Below are 18,801 nucleotides of genomic sequence, written 5' to 3'. Positions count from 1 at the left end.
TTATCTGACAAGCGTGAAGAATCTTTATATATCATGATACTAATGAAAAATTTAGGGTCCGATTCTAACAAGTGTCAGTAATCCAGACGCAGGTTTCAAAATTATCTCGAGCCTGAAATCACGAGTAAGACTTTTAGAAGAGGACCAGAAGGGTATCATGGCGCAGTCACTCCAACGCTCAAGTTAGAGACTGATGATATAAGTGGAGAGCAGCTAAAGGTGCTGCTGAAAAACAATATAGTGAATGAATTAACTGAACACACAAACCTGATGTTTATAGGAGAATACATGGACCATTGATGAGCATGTCTTCCATTTGGACTATGGATGAGTCAAAAGCAGTGGACCTATCCATGAGATATCACATCTGAACTCATATGAAGAGTTGTCTTTCTAGACAAATTCAAAATTCTGATGCAGTTTTGTGACCGAAAACCTGTTGTGCAAATGGTTTGCAACACATTTTTTGAACAATTGTCTACAAATTTCAAAATAATGTTTCTACATAACATGGTTACTTGACGTAACCAGTTTGGACTTGGATTAATCACATTCGACGTAATTAAGTCGTACTTGCAACCGAGTCAAATCGTTTTAATGAAAATCAGGTGCTTGATTTGCAGTTTTCACCGCATTGTTTGGAAGATATTAAGCCCACAACAATCAATATAACTTGATTGGATAAATTCCAACTATAATTTAGTTTTATTTTTAAATAAATATTCATGTCGTCTTTCTGTGGTCCAAATTTTTATAATATATATGGATAAATAAAAATGAAATTTTTTAGCCTATTATTGAACGAATTGTTTTTACTTTTTTATCATTAAATTTCATTTTTTTATTGAATGAATTGTTTTTACTTTTTTATCATTAAATTTGATTTTTTTTTTAAATGAAATTATAGGAAAGTTACATTTTTTACCTAACAAGTTGCACCTTTTTTATTATATGTTATCGATAATTCACTTTCTTATTCTAAAATATCCACTGTCAAATCTATTCTATTATATTAACGAATGAGACACGTTATGTATGTGTAAAATAATGATAATTACTATATAACTGATGATAATATTCATTAATTGATCGAGTTGACTCATAAAATTTTGTTATATTTTTCGATTATTATTTGGATAAAGATAATGTAATTAATTAAATATGTGATTTGTAGAGATAATATGTGTATTTTTGAATTTTTAAAGTGAAATATATATTATAATTATAAGTAAATTATATGAAATTTGTAAATATTATTTGAATAAGGATGTTGCAGTTATATTAAATTTTTGTGATTTGTAGAGATAATATGTGAATTTTTAAATTGGATTAGATATCGTAATTATGAGTAACTTATATAAAAAACATTAATTATTTAAATTAATAAGATATTTTTGTAAAAACTAATTTATATCACACGCTTCAACCTTTATATATAGTCTATATAGATAAATGAGGATGTCCTTGTAAAAAATATTTTGGAAGACATTTCATAATCATCTTCCTCGTCCATTACTCTACTAAAAATCTTTTTGTCAAGAAATTCTATGTTTTCAATTGACAAAAGATTTTTTTTAAAATTAAACACAATCTTCTATGCTTCTATACTATTTTATTAAGTTTGAGACACTTAGAGTAACTAATTTTTGTGTCATGGTCTGTTTTAATAATTTTATATATTAATGAAATGTTAAAATTGTAATGAAGTTTTATGTAGTTCAGTGGATAGAGTTGTTGTTTATTGAGGTTTAGGTTATAAGTTCAATTCTTATTGAGATAATTTTTTATTCTTTTATTTTTCAATTTATTTTTTAATTTATAGATCAAAATTACATTGTAGTTCTTTATTATTTTTTATAATTATATTTTAATCGTCTTTTAGATATAAATAAAATTAATTATAAAAAATATTATACAAATATGAAAGTGTATCGGTGTACTAATTTGATTTATACAGGCGGATGCAACAATCCCGGGCACGTAATTAAAATGGAATAAAAAGTAGAAATGAGTGGTGTACAGATCGGATAATGGTTAGATTATTTCGAACAGAGTTTTTTTTGTTTTTTGTTTTAATATATAATAATAATAATAATAATAATAAATTATTAATGTTGGGCTGATATCTGATATGGCCCACTTGCCCGAGACACACGGGGTAGTGGCCGCAGCCACAAATTGCTGGCGGCCATTACCACAAAACCACCACCTCTCCATTTTCGTTTCTTCTCGTCTCTTCTACACTCGCGGCCATGGCGGTGCTGCGATTTTGCGTGCACTCCATTGCTTCTCTCTTGCTCTTGTCTTTTTTGGTAGTGAAGCTAGCTTTCCCTTCCTCAGCCATCATGTTCTCTGGTAATTCTTTCTTCCTGTTCAAAAAGGCACTTTTAAGAATTCCTGATTCATGTCCTCGATATCTTTAATGAATTGCTGAGCATGTGTTGTTGTGGTCGATGCTGTTACGTTGCTGGAGTTTTTTCTACTGGGAACTCTCTATTTAGACCCTCGTTGGACGTTCCATGATATTTTTGAAGAAAATTATATTTCGAGTTCTCTCATTCTTCGGCCACCTTTTAGATTGCAATGTTTTTCGGTATATGCATGTCATACAGTCAACTTCTATCATTACAAGAACTCTTTTTTCATCGTTTTTCCGCTCTATTTCGTAAGTTGGAACTGTTATCTTTAGCTAGTCACAAGTATATATAAGTGAAAAAGGAATTAGGGTTATGCTGTAGTTGAATTTCGTAATGGGTCCTTTTTCTTTTGTGCCTCTGATCCAGTGAATCTTTCCTTTTCACTTCCAGTTTTTTATTTTTCCCTCTTCTTGTTTATGCGCATAAAAAGATCGTTATGTACTTATGTTACTAGTAACTGGGCCTGCCATTAAGCAGGGATGTTTCCGATGGTCTGTAAGCAACATATGTTAGTCTAGAATTACTGTCATTGAACACTCTTTCTTTCTTCTCATTATTGTTGAACATGTAGAAGATACGAACCATATGCATCGAGATGTACTTAAGGATGAGGCCGTGGCAAGACTTATTGAGCTTGGAAAGGTATATTATGGAACCCTACTGTGCTGTATTATATGCTAAAACACTATGCATACACATGATCTGGTAAAACTTATTTGTGATCTCGCATATTTGATAACATGCACCATTCACTGCTCAGATAAAAATGGCATCCTGTAAATGTTCAAATTTGATATTGTAAGTGACTAAATATCTTGTACTTCATGGTTCTCTATATATTATGGCTTTTGATATGGCTTTTGACATGGCAGGTAAGTGATGCAGACGAATATCTTGAGAGAACTTTCCAATCCCCAGCTTCCGTGAGAGCCGGAAATGTCATTCGTGTATGGATGGAGGAGGCTGGCTTAAAGACGTGAGCACTCAAACTTCAATTCTTCTATGTTATGATGCTCAAAAGACTCGAATGACATCAACTTTTTTTCTAGCTGGATAGACAAAATGGGCAACGTGCATGGTCGAATTGATGGAATGAATTCAAGTGAGAAAGTGCTGATATTCGGTTCTCATTTGGTTAAGTAACGTTTCTATAGTAAAATATGTTTATTTCTCATTTGAGCTATTTTCGCTCAAATCATAGCAGACAAAGTGAAGTTAAGTGGAAGTAAACTTATGTCTTTTATAGGATACAGTTGTCGATGCTGGAATGTTTGATGGTGCATTGGGAATTATTACTCCAATAATAGCATTGAAGGTGTTGAACATCACTGGAATGCTCGGAAAACTTAGCCGGCCGGTGGAGGTGACATTCTTTATTCTGAGCATTCATTATTAAACACAGATTTCATGCAAGCCAGTTGGGTGACATGTTCGGATAATCTTTTTGAAAGCGAATCTTTTTCTATCTTTTGAATTATTTTCCAGGTTATTGCATTTAGTGATGAGGAAGGGGTTAGGTTCCAATCCACCTTCTTAGGAAGTGCAGCAATTGCGGGCATTCTACCTGCTTCAACTCTGCAGGCACATGATAAAAGGTTTACGAAATTATGTTGGCTTGAAATGTCGTAAACGGCTGTCTGATTAATAGATAATTTTTTCAGTGGTGTCACAGTGCAAGGTGCTTTGAGAAAGAACTCAATTGAGATTACCGAGGAAAACATTTTGCAGCTCCAATATGACCCTGAATCTGTCTGGGGATATATTGAGGTAGGCCAAGTATTGCACCTTTGCAGATGACTGACCATTTAATGTCATATTTTAACAATTATGTACCATATAAGTTGCCATCCTGGTTCATTTTTTGCGTCACAGGTTCATATTGAACAGGGGCCTGTGTTGGAGACTGTTGGTCTTCCTCTTGGTTTGGTGAAAGGCATTGCAGGGCAGACCCGGATGAGGGTACTAAGTATTCTTTTAATACACATTCCCTCCACTAATTTCAGTTACGAGCTGTCACAAACTAATAACCAAGAAACATACTCAAATACATTTTACCCTGTATAGTAACCAATTGGCATGTACAAACTCTAATGACTAAAAGCAAGGACTTTGGTGGCATTTGATTACTCGTTGAACCATATGGTGAATAACCGTGGCATACTTTTGAAACCATCTTCCACACTCTCCATTGGTTTTTAATGAAGCTTATTTTTCATGATTTTATAGGTAACTGTGAAAGGTTCACAAGGGCATGCAGGAACGGTCCCCATGACCATGCGGCAGGATCCTCTGGCAGCAGCTGCTGAACTGATTGTGTTGCTTGAAAGTCTTTGTAAACAACCTGAGGATTACTTGTCCTATGATGGTCATTGCACAGCATCTACAGTACAAACTCTGGCAGGATCCCTTGTTTGTACTGTTGGAGAAATATCAACATGGCCAAGTGCAAGTAATGTAATTCCTGGGCAGGCAAGCACTATAGGTCCTGAAAAGTGAAAAGTCATCTATAAAGAATTTTAGGAAAATGAGATTATTATTCACTTTTTCACAGGTAACTTTTACTGTTGATATCCGTGCTATGGATGACCTAGGACGAGAAGCTATTATCTATGAAGTGTCGAACAGAATGCACCGAATATGCGATAGGCGTTCAGTCCTATGTGTTATCGAACGGAAGGTGTGAGATTTGGGTCCTCAAATGTCTTGATACTTGTGCCAAGGGATAAATTATGGCTCATTTAAAGTTTGGATCATTTCAGCATGATGCTAATGGAGTGATCTGCGACTCTGGTTTGAGTTCCAAGCTAAAATCAGCAGCTATTACTGCTTTGAAACGAACGAGTGACGAGAATCCAGATGATGTTCCGGTACTAATGAGTGGAGCAGGACATGACGCAATGGCCATGTCTCATCTAACTAAGGTAAGAAGTTTCCCATTTTAATTGTTATTTTTAGATGGTATGTTAGTTAGTATTGTTGGTTCTGGTATAATTATTATAGGTCGGGATGCTTTTTGTGCGTTGCCGTGGTGGTGTGAGTCATTCCCCGGCCGAGCAAGTGTCCGATGATGATGTTTGGGCAGCTAGTATGGCAGTCCTCTCATTTCTGAAAACTTTGATGTAAATAGTATGCATCTATTAAAATTTACCAAGTATTGAAATTTTAAGCAATTATTTAAAATTATTGATATAATAAATATATTTAATTATTATATAATTTTTTTATATCATTTGAGAATATGTTCGAATAAATAAAGATAATATCATCTCGTCAAATTAAATTATTTATCATTGTATTCCATATATAGATTGCGTGATGGTATTATTAATAAAAAAATAGAAAAATATATTAAAATTTTATATATTATTTTTCTATTCAAAATATAAAAAAATAAATGAATATTTTTAAAAAATTATAACATGTTTTTTTAAAAAAATATTTATACTGAAGTTTTAATTAAAATAATAATAATCGCAATAATGTTAATATAAAGACATTTAATGTATCAAAAATTTATAATTATATCATTCACTAAAAAGTTGAAAGTGTAATATTATATATAATTTTTTTATATTTTATTTAATATTTTAGAGAATGGAAAACTAAATAAAAAAAAAATCTAAAGTCGGAATCGAAATTAAATAAAATGATATGATATTAAAGAAGTTTTATTTATGTTTCATTTTTAAAACTTTTTTTATTGTAAAATGCTTAATATATCCTCAAATAATTTTTTAAAATCTTGATATAAATATACAGTTTCTTTTATACATTTTTTTTTAAATATAAGAAAAAATTAAAAATAATTTACAAAAATTTTTATGAGACTGTTTCATGAGACAATTTGTGATATAGATCTTATCCGACTCAATTCATGAAAATTTTGATTTATGTCAAAATTTTATTTTTCTCTCAAGATATGAACTGAGTCGACTCGTCCTACAAATTTATAGTTGTGAGACCGTCTCACAAGATATTTAATCAAATTAATTGAGATATATTTATTTTTTTCTAACTTGTTTTCGTAAATATGTTGCTAAACAATTTAATTAGATTATTGATTTATAACTTTTTTTTAACTATCGTAACACATAATGATAAAATAATAATTATTATTTTTTTCTTTAAAAATATATTGAGATGAATTTTAAGATTATTTCTTTTTTTTCAAATAATTATTTTTATTTACAATATTTATTTATTTATTTAATTCATCAATTACAAAAAAGAATGGTTAATACTTATCTAATTTTTAAATATTGTGTGTCACTGTATATTTGAGTTTCTCGAATAAATTTGTCTGCGCGAAAAATTTAAACTATTACTTTAATTACATATATAAATATATTAATATATTTTTATTCAGTACTATTTCAAAATCAATAAACTTAAATAAAAATATGAAAAATAATGAGAAATATTATTATTTTTTAAAAATAAACTAATTAATAATATTGAAAACTGAAACAATATTAAATATAATATTATTTCACACACACACACACACACAAAAGATATAGAATTGTGAAAAATCTATTGTGGAGATGTTCAAGCAACTTTTGTTGGAATGTATATTCATCAGCGGTTCCTCTTTAAAATATCTCTACAAAAGTTGGGGTCTTTATAAAACGGAATCTTGGACAAAAAATCTCTATTACATAACATGTCAATGTAACTTATAGTTTGGATAAAAATCTATATATGTATCAAAAGTGCTTCATTTAATTGAATCCTAGTCAACACTGCATCAACATATCTCAACTATCCACATATTTGATCCACTTTTACGGAAAATAGCCCACAAGGGCCAAAACATAAACTTGAATAATAGATGCAACAATGCAAGCCTTGTGATTCTTTTTATTCACAAAATTCGATTGCATTATCAAGATGATGGCTGGCCTATCGACCTATTTGACACAAATCTTTATTGGGTATCGGAATCATCAATCCCCAGTTTTAGACACCACCATAAATTATATGTGCACGAAAATGAAATGTGGACCCTGTATAGGCGTTTGAAATAAGTGCAATGTAGAGAAAACAGATTTCATAAATAGAAAGTTGGAAGGCAAAATCCCCATATCGAAATTCAATCAAAGACAGCAAGGGTCAGACCTTAATGTCCACCAAAAAAAAAAGCAGCCAGTACCAGCAGCTGATGTCTGGAAAATACCAATAAGCTTACATTAAAACAATCATATCAAACTAGAATATCGATCTCTCCCCCTCAACGCAACCTGCGAGCCTCTCTTTCAGACTCAAGGAGAGTAAGAACATCACCCTCTCTAACAGGTCCCTTCACATTCCTCATAATAAATCGGTTCTGGTCATCGATAAACTTGACTCTCACTTGGGTCACTTGCCCACGGGATCCAGTCCTTCCAATCACCTTGACCACTATCGCATGCTTTATTTGTGATTCCATTCTTTCTTCAAAATAACCAAAAAGTGTCAAGTACATACTAAAAGTTAGTAGTAGTGAATAGTGAATAATTGCAACAGTGGAACAAAATAATTAGTGACGACATCCACTACTTGTTGCTCAAATGACCAAAATTATAATTCAACAATAAGTAACGGAGTATAGAACCGATACTCAGACAAAAACACTTCAATATAGGAGAAAACTCGACAACAGTAACACCGAATTTTCTTCTTTTGATAAAAAATTCGAGTTACCCATAAATCACAGATCTAGCAGTCTCGAAGAAAATTCACGAAAATCATAAAACACGGATAAGCCGCTCACAAAATTAGCACATATGTCCACATATGCGAAAGACATAGGGTAAGACACATAAAAAACCATAATAGTTGGATTCTTGATAGCACAAGAGAAACAAGGAAGCCTTGAATACATAAACACACACAGGGTATCGGATAGAGACATTTTCTTGCTCACTCATGATTATCGATTCCATGAACTAAAGAAACATAAAATACAAGAGAGGGATATAAATCAAAATCGCAATCACAAGTCAAATATAAAGCGTAGGCAACAGTAATTATCCGAGAAACACCATTAAAACGAAGAATTAAAAACACGAACACATCAATCTGGAAAACTACAACGGAAGCAAATAATCACTAAGAAGAGAAATCGGAATAACCTGATCAGAGGAGAAATTTGGCTGCTAAGACTCGCCTGCCAATATAGAAGTTCTACGGAGAATGGTGAACACCTCAAACCCTAGATCCAGAATTTATAGCGACGCCTAGCTACGGACTTGTTTAAAGCCCGTTAAAATATATTGGGGAAGCCCATTAAGGAAAGATGTTTTATTCTTTTGAAGCCCACTAACTTATTAGTCATGTTATAACTATTTTTTTATAATAAAGTCAAAATTAATTATATTTACAAAGATATATAATAAAATTTTAAATTTAGTTGACGATATTTGGAACTTAATTAGATAAAAATAATTAAATATATAAAAATATTAATAATAATTGCAATAGTTTTATAGATTTTTTATTTAAATGATATACATAATAAATTTTTTATTTTAGTGGCGAGATTTGAAATTTATATTTAACAATATACTTCAAAAATGGACTTTTTACGTTGTTCAAAAAAGACAAAAGGATGTTTAGGTAAAACAACAAGCAAAAGACAATTTTAACTGAAAAGAGCGTTGAGAGTGTTGTGAAAAAGTAAAAATTTATGGTAAAAAGTAAAAATCTCAAACTCTCAAAATTTACCAAACTACACACTTTATAATATTTTTCTTTCTACTCAATTATGATTTTCTTCACAAATGAGAGATCTATTTATAGAAAATCTTTACAAATAATCCAAAAATAAAATACATCATCACACACTAATTTTCAATATTTACAACTCTTATTTTCAACATTCAAATATTCAACATTCAAATATTCAATACACACATTTTAAATATATTTTTCAACACTCCCCCTTGTGATGATGATCATAATGATTGTCTTCATTACGTGTTTTTATACTGCCTCGTTAAAAACCTTACTAGGAAAAACCCATTGGGATAAAAACCATGGCAAGGGAAAAAGAGTGCAGTCACGTAAACTCCCCCTCATGTTGACACGAACAATTCTTCAGATATTTCGTAGATTGCGCATCCCAATATTATATATGTGCTTTCTGAATATTGACGTAGGAAGCGCCTTTGTGAAGAGATCTGATGAATTTTCACTTGATTGAATGTGACGAACATCAATACATTTATTCTTCTCAAGCTCCTTGGTGAATGCGAAGAACATAGGAGGAATATGTTTAGTTCTGTCGCTTTTTATGTATCCGTCTTTCATTTGAGCAACACATGCAGCATTATCTTCATATAGTATCACAGGCTTCTCGTCGAATGATAATCCGCATGAGATTTGGATATGTTGGGTCATTGATTTTAACCACACACATTCACGACTTGCTTCATGTAGTGCAATAATCTCGGCATGATTTGATGAAGTTGTTACGAGCGTTTGTTTCTGTGAACGCCAAGAAATTGCAGTGCCTCCACGAGTAAAAACATATTCAGTTTGGGAACGTGCCTTGTGTGGATCAGATAAGTATCCAGCATCGGCATAACCAATTATACTTGGATTAGCATATTTTGAATACAAAAGTCCCAAGTCTGTCGTTCCTCGTAGATAACGGAATATATGTTTAATTCCGTTCCAGTGTCTCTTTTTTGGATATGTGCTAAATCTTGCCAACAAATTTACGGCAAAAGATATATCAGGCTTTGTACAATTTGTAAGATAAATAAGGGCACTGATAGCACTTAGATATGGTACTTCTGGACCAAGAATATCTTCATCATCTTCACATGGACGGAATGGATCCTTTTCTATGTTTAATGATCTAACAACCATTGGAGTACTTAAAGGATTTGATTTATCCATATTAAAACGTTTAAGGATCTTTTCTGTATAATTTGTCTGGTGAACAAACATTCCACATTTTTTTTGTTCAATTTGTAAACCCAGACAATACTTGGTTTTTCCAAGATCCTTCATTTCAAATTCTTCCTTCAAGTATGACACAACTTCTTGAATTTCCTTATTCGTTCCAATGATGTTTAAATCATCAACATATACATAAATAATTACGCATCCGGATGTTGTTTTCTTAATGAAAACACAAGGGCATATTGAATTATTTACATATCCCTTTTTCATCAAGTGATCACTTAGTCGATTATACCACATTCGACCAGATTGCTTTAACCCATATAATGATCTTTGTAATTTCACAGAATAACATTCTCTGAGTTTTGAACTTTGTGCTTCATGCATCTTAAATCCTTCAGAGATTTTCATATATATATTACTATCAAGTGATCCATATAAGTAAGCTGTAACAACATCCATAAGACGCATTTCTAAATTTTCAGATACCGCCAAGCTAATCAAATACAGAAACGTAATTGCATCCATCACGGGAGAATACGTTTCTTCATAATCAATTCTAGGCCTTTGAGAAAAACCTTGTGCAACAAGTCGAGCTTTATATCTCACTATTTCATTTTTCTCATTTCGCTTTCGAATAAAAACTCATTTGTATCCAACAGGTTTTACACCTTCAGGTGTAAGGACTATAGGTCCATAAACATTACGTTTATTTAACGAATCCAATTCAACCTGGATGGCTTCTTTCCATTTTATCCAATCCTGCCGATTTTTACATTCACCAAAAGATTTTAGTTCATGATCTTCATTATCATTTATGATGTCGATTACCACATTATAAGAAAATATATCATCAATTTCTTCTATATCTTTTCGGTTCCATATTTTTCCAGTATTAATGTAATTGATAGAGATTTCATGATTCTCGTCAGTTTGTGGTTCTGACAGAATATTTTCATCATCATGTGTTTCTTCAGGAACACCATTCTCTATTTTGTGATCATCATGTGTTTCTTCAGGAACACCATTCTTTATTTTGTGATCATCGTGTTTCTCTATAAATTTTCTTTTTCGATGATTTTTATCCTTGGAACCGACTGGCCTTCCACGCTTCAGGTGTTTAATGACATCATGAGTATCTTCAATTTGTTTCTTTGGAATTTCAATTCGAGCAGGGGCATTTGCAGCATGTATATATGATTTAGTTACCCCTTTTGTGTCAGCAAATGCATATGGTATTTGATTGGCTATTCTTTGCAAGTGTACAATTTGCTGTACATCTTTTTCACATTGTTTTGTTCTTGGATCCAGATGTAACAATGATGATACATACCATGTAATTTTTTTTTCGGTATGTTTCTGTTCTCCCCCTAACATTGGGAAGATTTCCTCATTAAAATGACAATCAGCAAAACGTGCTGTGAACACGTTGCATGTCTGAAGTTCAAGATATCGAATGATTGATGGACTATCATAACCGATATAAATTCCAACCTTTCTTTGAGGTCCCATTTTCTTTCGTTGCGGTGGTGCAATAGGCACATACACCATACATCCAAAAATTCTCAGATGAGAAATGACTGGTTCTTTACCAAATGCAAGCTGCAATGGAGAGTATTTATGATATGCACTTGGTCTGATGCGAATTAATGAAGCAGCGTGTAAAATTGCATGTCCCCATATAGAAATAGGGAGCTTTGTTTTCATAATCATTGGTCTAGCAATCATTTGCAGACGTTTAATCAATGATTCAGCCAATCCATTCTGTGTATGTACATGAGCAACATGATGCTCAACAATGATTCCCATAGACATACAATAATCATTGAAAGTTTGGGAAGTAAATTCACCAGCATTATCAAGTCTAATTTTCTTGATTGTATAATCGGGAAATTGATTCCTCAATTTTATTATTTGAGCAAGTAATCTTGCAAATGCAACATTTCGAGTTGACAATAAACATACATGTGACAATCTGCTGGAGGCATCAATTAATACCATAAAATATCTGAATGGTCCACATGGTGGATGGATTGGTCCACAAATATCACCCTGAATACGTTCAAGAAACATTGGTGATTCAGTTTGGATTTTGGCTGGTGATGGTCTTATAATAAGTTTTCCAAGAGAACATACTTTATATTGAAACTTATTATTCTGAAAGATCTTCTGGTCTTTCAGCGGATGACCATGTATATTTTCTATAATTCTTCGCATCATTGTTGAACCAGGATGTCCCAATCGATCATGCCAATTGGTTAATATTGAAGAATTATCAACTACCATGTTTGATTCAATCGGACTTATATGTGTATAATGCAATCCAGTAGGGAGCATTGGTAGTTTTTCAATCACATATTTCTTTCCTGATTTATATGTGATAAGACACATATATTTCTCATTCCCTTCATTCATTGTTTGAGTATCATACCCATGAGAATATATATCATTAAAACTCAACAAATTTCTTTTCGATTGTGGTGAATATAAAGCATCATTGATCAAAAATTTTGTACCATTAGGTAACAAAAATTGTGCTTTACCACATCCTTTAATCAAGTCTACATGACCTGATATTGTATTCACCGTTGTTTTTGTTGGTTTTAGTTCCAAGAAATATCTTTTATCTCGGAGGATAGTGTGCGTTGTACCACTATCGGGTATGCAAACTTCAGCTTTGCTCATAGCATTTTTCATTTTCGAATTTCAAAAAAATATGCAATGAAATAAAATTACTGGCAATATATATTTAAATATAACACATATCATAATTATACAATAAAATATTATATGGATACATGAAAAATAAATTATTGTACATTTATATTCTACCACTATATTGTTCATTTTCAGATAAATCATTAAGAAAATCTGCAGCATCAATATTGTTCATTTGTATCCCACCAACATATTGATCATTTACAGAGAAATCATTCATAAAATCATCAGCATCAAAATGAGTTGAATCACTCAAACGGTCACTGCGTTCAGTGAAGTTGGTCTCATTTTCTTTCCCCTTTAATGATTCTTTATAAAGTTTACAAAGGTGTTCAGGGGCTCGACAAATTTTGGACCAATGTCCTGGAGTACCACATCTGAAACAAGAACTTTCATATCTTTGTGAGTGATTCTCATTAACACTTGTATTCTCATGATGCCTTTTCAGTGGATGGTTTGGGACGCTCTTTTGAGATGAGTTATAAAAATAACTATCTCTATTGTTTTCAAAACCACGGCCTCGACCACGACCACGGCCAATTCCACGTCCACGACCTCGACCTCGACCTCGACCTCGACCAAAACCTTGTCTTTGAATTTGATTTTGGTTTCCAGGTTTAAATTCATTTTTACTTACAGCATTTACTTCTGGAAATGCTGTTGATCCAGTGGGTCGGAACTGATGATTTCTCATTAATAGCTCGTTGTTTTTTTCCGCCACAAGAAGACAGGCGATGAGTTCAGAATATCTCGCGAATCCACGTACTCTATATTGTTGCTGTAGAGTAATATTTGATGCATGAAACGTGGAAAATGTTTTTTCAAGCATCTCAGATTCTGTGACCTCATGTCCACAAAATTTTAACTGCGAGATTATTCGATACATAGCTGAATTATAATCGCTGACTTTCTTAAAATCTTGGAATCTTAACATATTCCATTCATCACGGGCGGTCGGAAGTATAACTTCCCTTATATGTTCAAATCTTTCTTTCAATCCTTTCCACAAAACCATGGGATCTTTTTCAATTAAATATTCACATTTCAATCCCTCGTCGAGATGTCGACGCAAAAATATAATGGCCTTTGCCTTTTCTTGTGATGTCGATATGCCATTTTCTTTTATTGTCTCACTTAGACCCAATGACTCAAGATGCATTTCTACATCGAGAGTCCATGGCATATAATTTTTTCCCGTGATGTCGAGCGCAACAAATTCGAGCTTTGTCAAATTTGACATGGTGGTACTAAAAAAATTACGATGCATTTTATTAGTTAATGAATATTGCAATACAAAGTAATGGATAAACAACAATTACAAGCATTTGTAAAAATAAAGAAAACACACGAGGAGGATATTCTCCGATAAATAAAAGACTCGTGAGTATGATAACCAAAATAATTAAAAATAACCTTGAGAAAGTCATCTTCTTTTTTCTTCGAAAATTTAGTGAAGAATAATTTTTAGAGAAGAAAAGAAAGTTGGAGTGATTGAATGTGTTTATGAGATCATATTTATAGGGCAAAAACTAGCCGTTTGTTACCGTTTATGACCGTTGGTGTATAAAAAATAAAGGTATGTATTTGTATAATTTTATGGTAATAATATGGTGTATATAATATAGACATATTTAAATAATTATGTATATCATATCATATTATTATAATGATGTGTCATAAGATATTTTATTTAAAAATCTTATAGGTTTTTATACTTGTCATATCCCTTACCGGGAGTGTGGGATGTCGTCTTAACATCCTCCCAGGATTTATAACAAGTTTTTGAAAAATTTATTTTTATTATTAATAATAACATTATATTATATATTAAATATATACACAATAAATAAATAACAGTAAAATAAATATTATTACTTTTGTTACCTTTTTCTTCTGTTTGGAGCTTGGAAAAGGATGGAGGACTTTTAGAGATTCGTGCTGATAACGTGTTGTGAAAAAGTAAAAATTTATGGTACTAAGTAAAAATCTCAAACTCTCAAAATTTACCAAACTACACACTTTATAATATTTTTCTCTCTACTCAATTGTGATTTTCTTCACAAATGAGAGATCTATTTATAGGAAATCTTTACAAATAATCCAAAAATAAAATACATCATTACCTACATCATCACACACTAATTTTCAATATTTACAACTCTTATTTTCAACATTCAAATATTCAACATTCAAATATTCAATACACACATTTTAAATATATTTTTCAACATAGAGATGACAATGAAATAATTTGAGTTGTTATCGATGATTTTGTATTATTAAAGTTAAAATTTTATTATAATATTCTATTATATTGATTTATTTTATGTAATTGTTTATTTTTATCAATATTATAACTTTTTTTTATTTGAATCTTAAAAATAATTACGTTTTTACATTATTCAAATGATATAATATTGTATTAAATAAATATTTTGAGCTTTTATTTTCGAATAACTCAGGTATATATTCAAAATTTTGACCCGAATTTAAATCGAGATTTAAATATCAAAATTTTCAAGCTCTGAATCAAATTCGAGATTGTCATCACTTATTTGAGATCAAATTCGAGAATTAAAATTTAGTGATATTTAAATCGATTTGATTCGTTTACAACTGTGCTCATTTCACAGGAATCCACTTGTGATGCAACTGGATCCTCGAACCTTCCTCACATTTTCATTGCACATAAACTTTCTTAAACTCTCCGCTTCACTCCACTTACCGCTCAGCACATACAAATCAGAGATAAGTGAATAAACCCCTCCATCATTTTCCGGCCGCACCATCCTCATCACCTGATCAGTCACTTTCTCGGCCATCTTAAACTGCCTGTGCAACTTGCAAGATGACAAGAAAGAACTCCAAATAACCACATTAGGCTCCAAAGGCATCGTGTTAATCACCTCATATGCATCTCCCAACAAACCTGCCTTACCAAACAAATCGATCATGCAGCCATAGTGCTGAATCCTTGGTCTCAGTCCACACTCTTTGAGCATCCTAAAATACCTCCTGCCCTCTTCTACCATACCTGCTTGCACACAGGCAGTAAGTATCCCTGTGAATGTCAACTCATTAGGAGTTGCTCCAGATTTCATCATTTTCTCAAAGATGAGCAGCGCCTCTTTTCCGTGACCGTTTTGTGCAGCGCCGCAAATTAAGGTTGTCCAGGTCACCACATTACTATCCCTTGTCATGTTGAATATAAAGAAAGCATTGTTTAGAAGCCCATATTTTGTATACAAGTCAATTAAACAGGTGCTCAACTCCACATTCAATTCCCACTCATTCTTAGTGGCGAACCCATGTATGGATTTTCCTAACAGTAATCCGGCAGAACCGATACGCCCACAACCTGATAAAACTGAACACAGGATCATTTGATTGGGATTAAGACAATGATCACCAACCATCTTGCGAAAAAGCGATAATCCTTCCCTCCAGCGGGCATTATGCATGTAACCAGCAATCATAGCAGACCAGGAACCAAGGTCTCTAAGTGGCATATCATCGAAAAAGCTGTAAGCATCTCTAATATCTCCGTGTCTCGAAAATCCGGTGATCATTACATTCCATGTTACTACGTTTCGAATGGGCATTTCACCGAACAAAATACGTGCATCATGAAAGTTCTGTGTGACATACGCATGCAAAAGCGCAGTGGCAACGTAGGCGTTGGCACCGAAGCCGAGTTTGCAAAGATGGGCGTGCAGGTGGCGAATGATGTTGATGCCGTGTGAGAAATGGGAGCAGGACTTAAGAGCAAAGAGGATAGAAAAACTATCAACAGGGAGAGATTGGCGCTGCAGTTGTGAATAGAGTTGGAGAGCCTGGAGAGGTGAAGAAGACGAGGAAGCTTTCTTGATTGCAAGTGCCCATGAATTGAAGCTGTAATGGACTACAACGATCGAGTGAGGTAGACGAATAGGCCTGTTCAGTCTTATGATCAGCATTAATATTCTTGCTTATTTATTTCTTCCATGTAATTAACGATATTTTATCGAATATTTCTTCTATATCTGCCTTATTTTATTATGCCTTGAATTTTATATAATTATACATGTTTATGTTAACAATAACTTTTGCAACAGTGAACTAATTAATAAGTCTTTCAGAATAAGAGTTTCATCAAATAGAATTAATTTAATATCATTTAATTATCTATTTTTGAAATTCATAAATTTAGAGAAGGATGCGGCGAGAATGAGATTTTCGTCATATATGAAGAAAAAATTGACAAAAGTTTATATTTAATTTACTTAAATATTCAAAGTTTGTCAAAGATTCATACTGAAATGCAAGTTTAGGTAAGTCGTGTCCACGTTTGCCAGAAACAGGGTGGCCCCGGGTTGTTTAATAATTCTCAAGTAGATATATATATTGGCCGCACGTCGCCAAGGGGGTGCTTGTCACGTTTTTATTCATTGCTCTAAGCTAAATGTATAGTATAAATATTCCCATGAAAGAGTTGGTGTTAGTATCTTAGTGAGATCGATTGAAGAGCATACAAGTAAATTTAATCTGGGGTTAAAGAAATGGGGATCGACTTTAGTTACGCGACGCTTTTATTGTTATCGTTGTTGGTGGTAATGATTTCGGGTGGACGGGGAAATGAATACGAGTACGATGATCCCCTGAGTTTTTCGTATTATCAAAGTAGCTGCCCTAGCCTGGAAAATATCGTTCAAGAAAAGGTTAAACATTGGCTCGAAAAAGACCCCACCTTGGCTCCTGCTCTCATCAAGCTACACTTTCATGACTGCGTCGTTCGAGTACGTATAGTTTTTTTCCTATCCGTAGATTGATTTATGAGATGGGATGATGATTTAGTAGTTAGTTACATCTAATCTGATTTGTTAACCATGCTGCAGGGATGCGATGCTTCCATTCTTCTAAACCACAAAGGGAGCGAAAGAAGGGCTAATGTCAGCAAGTCCCTCAGGGGATTTGAGGTGATCGACGACATCAAGGCCGAGGTGGAGAAGAAATGCCCCAAGACCGTGTCATGCGCCGACATTCTTACATCAGCTGCGCGAGATGCCACTGTCTCAGCAGGCGGTCCGTTCTGGATGGTGCCTTATGGTAGAAAAGATGGTCGAATATCTTTGCATAAAGAGGCCGATTCGGTTCCTATGGGCCACGAGAGAATCACGGACTTGGTCGAACTATTCCAATCCAAAGGATTGAACGTACTAGACTTGGTGGTCCTTTCAGGGGCACACAGCATCGGCAGATGCAACTGCGACGCTATACAGTACAGGTTGTTTAACTACAAAGGAACCGGCAGACCCGATCCCTCCATCGACCCCAAGTATCTCAACTTCTTGAGAAGAAAATGCAGATGGGCATCGGAACATGTGGAGTTGGACGCTGTAACGCCCCACAAATTCGATGTTCAGTACTACAAGAATATTCAGAAGAAAATGGGGATCCTATCCACCGATCAATTGCTCTACTCGGATTCAAGGACCGCGCCTCTCGTCTCCACTTTGGCTTCCCAATCATCTGCCTTTAACCATCAGTTTGCAGCTTCCATGGTCAAGCTTGGCAACATTCAGGACTATTTAGTTGATGAAAATGGCGAAATTCGACACAACTGCAATCATGTCAATTAATTTTTAGCATACTGTACTAAATACGACCATGCACGATCATATCCTTCTGAGACACCCATTACAATACATTGTCTGAATTTCTTGCACTTTGTCACGCGCATCAGTTAATTCATCGTTGTAATTTACTCCAGACCTCGTCTCTCATATTCTTCATGTCA

At 33.3% G+C, this 18,801-nt stretch overlaps 4 protein-coding genes across 6 annotated transcripts; 2 read left to right on the top strand and 2 right to left on the bottom strand.

Annotated features, from left to right (window-relative positions):
• The first annotated feature begins 2,120 nt into the window (after positions 1-2,120).
• On the top strand, positions 2,121-5,641 carry LOC142542521 (allantoate deiminase 2). Of its 3 annotated transcripts, none has more exons than XM_075649184.1 (12): positions 2,121-2,355; positions 2,989-3,059; positions 3,290-3,393; positions 3,467-3,519; positions 3,671-3,780; positions 3,903-4,012; positions 4,079-4,184; positions 4,290-4,376; positions 4,644-4,886; positions 4,969-5,094; positions 5,177-5,338; positions 5,418-5,641. In XM_075649184.1, the coding sequence occupies exons 1-12, from the start codon at positions 2,253-2,255 to the stop codon at positions 5,538-5,540; spliced, it is 1,398 nt and encodes a 465-aa protein (XP_075505299.1). In that variant the 5' UTR covers positions 2,121-2,252; the 3' UTR covers positions 5,541-5,641. The 3 variants fall into 3 exon arrangements, with proteins under 3 accessions (XP_075505299.1, XP_075505297.1, XP_075505300.1); XM_075649182.1 differs by having other exon boundaries at positions 2,122-2,355; positions 3,467-3,551; positions 3,664-3,780; XM_075649185.1 differs by lacking the exons at positions 2,121-2,355; positions 2,989-3,059 and adding an exon at positions 3,121-3,215 and having other exon boundaries at positions 3,303-3,393; positions 3,467-3,551; positions 3,664-3,780.
• A 1,800-nt stretch (positions 5,642-7,441) lies between these two features.
• Positions 7,442-7,846, bottom strand: LOC142542520 (small ribosomal subunit protein eS28x). Its single transcript, XM_075649181.1, has one exon. The coding sequence runs from the start codon at positions 7,843-7,845 to the stop codon at positions 7,648-7,650; it is 198 nt and encodes a 65-aa protein (XP_075505296.1). The 5' UTR covers position 7,846; the 3' UTR covers positions 7,442-7,647.
• Positions 7,847-15,489: 7,643 nt separating this feature from the next.
• On the bottom strand, positions 15,490-17,115 carry LOC142541439 (pentatricopeptide repeat-containing protein At1g33350-like). The gene has a single exon (XM_075647975.1). It carries the CDS (start codon positions 16,979-16,981, stop codon positions 15,653-15,655), a length of 1,329 nt encoding a protein of 442 aa, XP_075504090.1. The 5' UTR covers positions 16,982-17,115; the 3' UTR covers positions 15,490-15,652.
• Positions 17,116-17,543: 428 nt separating this feature from the next.
• On the top strand, positions 17,544-18,795 carry LOC142541438 (peroxidase 7). Its single transcript, XM_075647974.1, has 2 exons — positions 17,544-17,800; positions 17,900-18,795. The coding sequence occupies exons 1-2, from the start codon at positions 17,564-17,566 to the stop codon at positions 18,641-18,643; spliced, it is 981 nt and encodes a 326-aa protein (XP_075504089.1). The 5' UTR covers positions 17,544-17,563; the 3' UTR covers positions 18,644-18,795.
• The last annotated feature ends 6 nt before the right edge of the window (positions 18,796-18,801 follow it).

This window comes from Primulina tabacum, chromosome 4 (genome assembly GCF_025594145.1).
Source record: "Primulina tabacum isolate GXHZ01 chromosome 4, ASM2559414v2, whole genome shotgun sequence".
Taxonomy (NCBI): domain Eukaryota; kingdom Viridiplantae; phylum Streptophyta; class Magnoliopsida; order Lamiales; family Gesneriaceae; genus Primulina; species Primulina tabacum.
The sequence above is the reverse complement of the archived record's forward strand: the minus strand, read 5'-3'. Positions and strand labels throughout refer to the sequence as shown.

What these genes read in the sequence shown, in the direction of transcription:
- LOC142542521 (XM_075649182.1), top strand. Translation starts at nt 2,253, where the DNA reads ATGGCGGTGCTGCGATTTTGCGTGCACTCCATTGCTTCTCTCTTGCTC. An exon ending in GAGGAGGCTGGCTTAAAGAC is followed by an intron (nt 3,394 to 3,466) that starts GTGAGCACTCAA and finishes CTTTTTTTCTAG; the next exon opens with CTGGATAGACAAAATGGGCA. An exon ending in CTGCAGGCACATGATAAAAG is followed by an intron (nt 4,013 to 4,078) that starts GTTTACGAAATT and finishes TAATTTTTTCAG; the next exon opens with TGGTGTCACAGTGCAAGGTG.
- LOC142542520 (XM_075649181.1), bottom strand. Translation starts at nt 7,845, where the DNA reads ATGGAATCACAAATAAAGCATGCGATAGTGGTCAAGGTGATTGGAAGG.
- LOC142541439 (XM_075647975.1), bottom strand. Translation starts at nt 16,981, where the DNA reads ATGCTGATCATAAGACTGAACAGGCCTATTCGTCTACCTCACTCGATC.
- LOC142541438 (XM_075647974.1), top strand. Translation starts at nt 17,564, where the DNA reads ATGGGGATCGACTTTAGTTACGCGACGCTTTTATTGTTATCGTTGTTG. An exon ending in TTCATGACTGCGTCGTTCGA is followed by an intron (nt 17,801 to 17,899) that starts GTACGTATAGTT and finishes ACCATGCTGCAG; the next exon opens with GGATGCGATGCTTCCATTCT.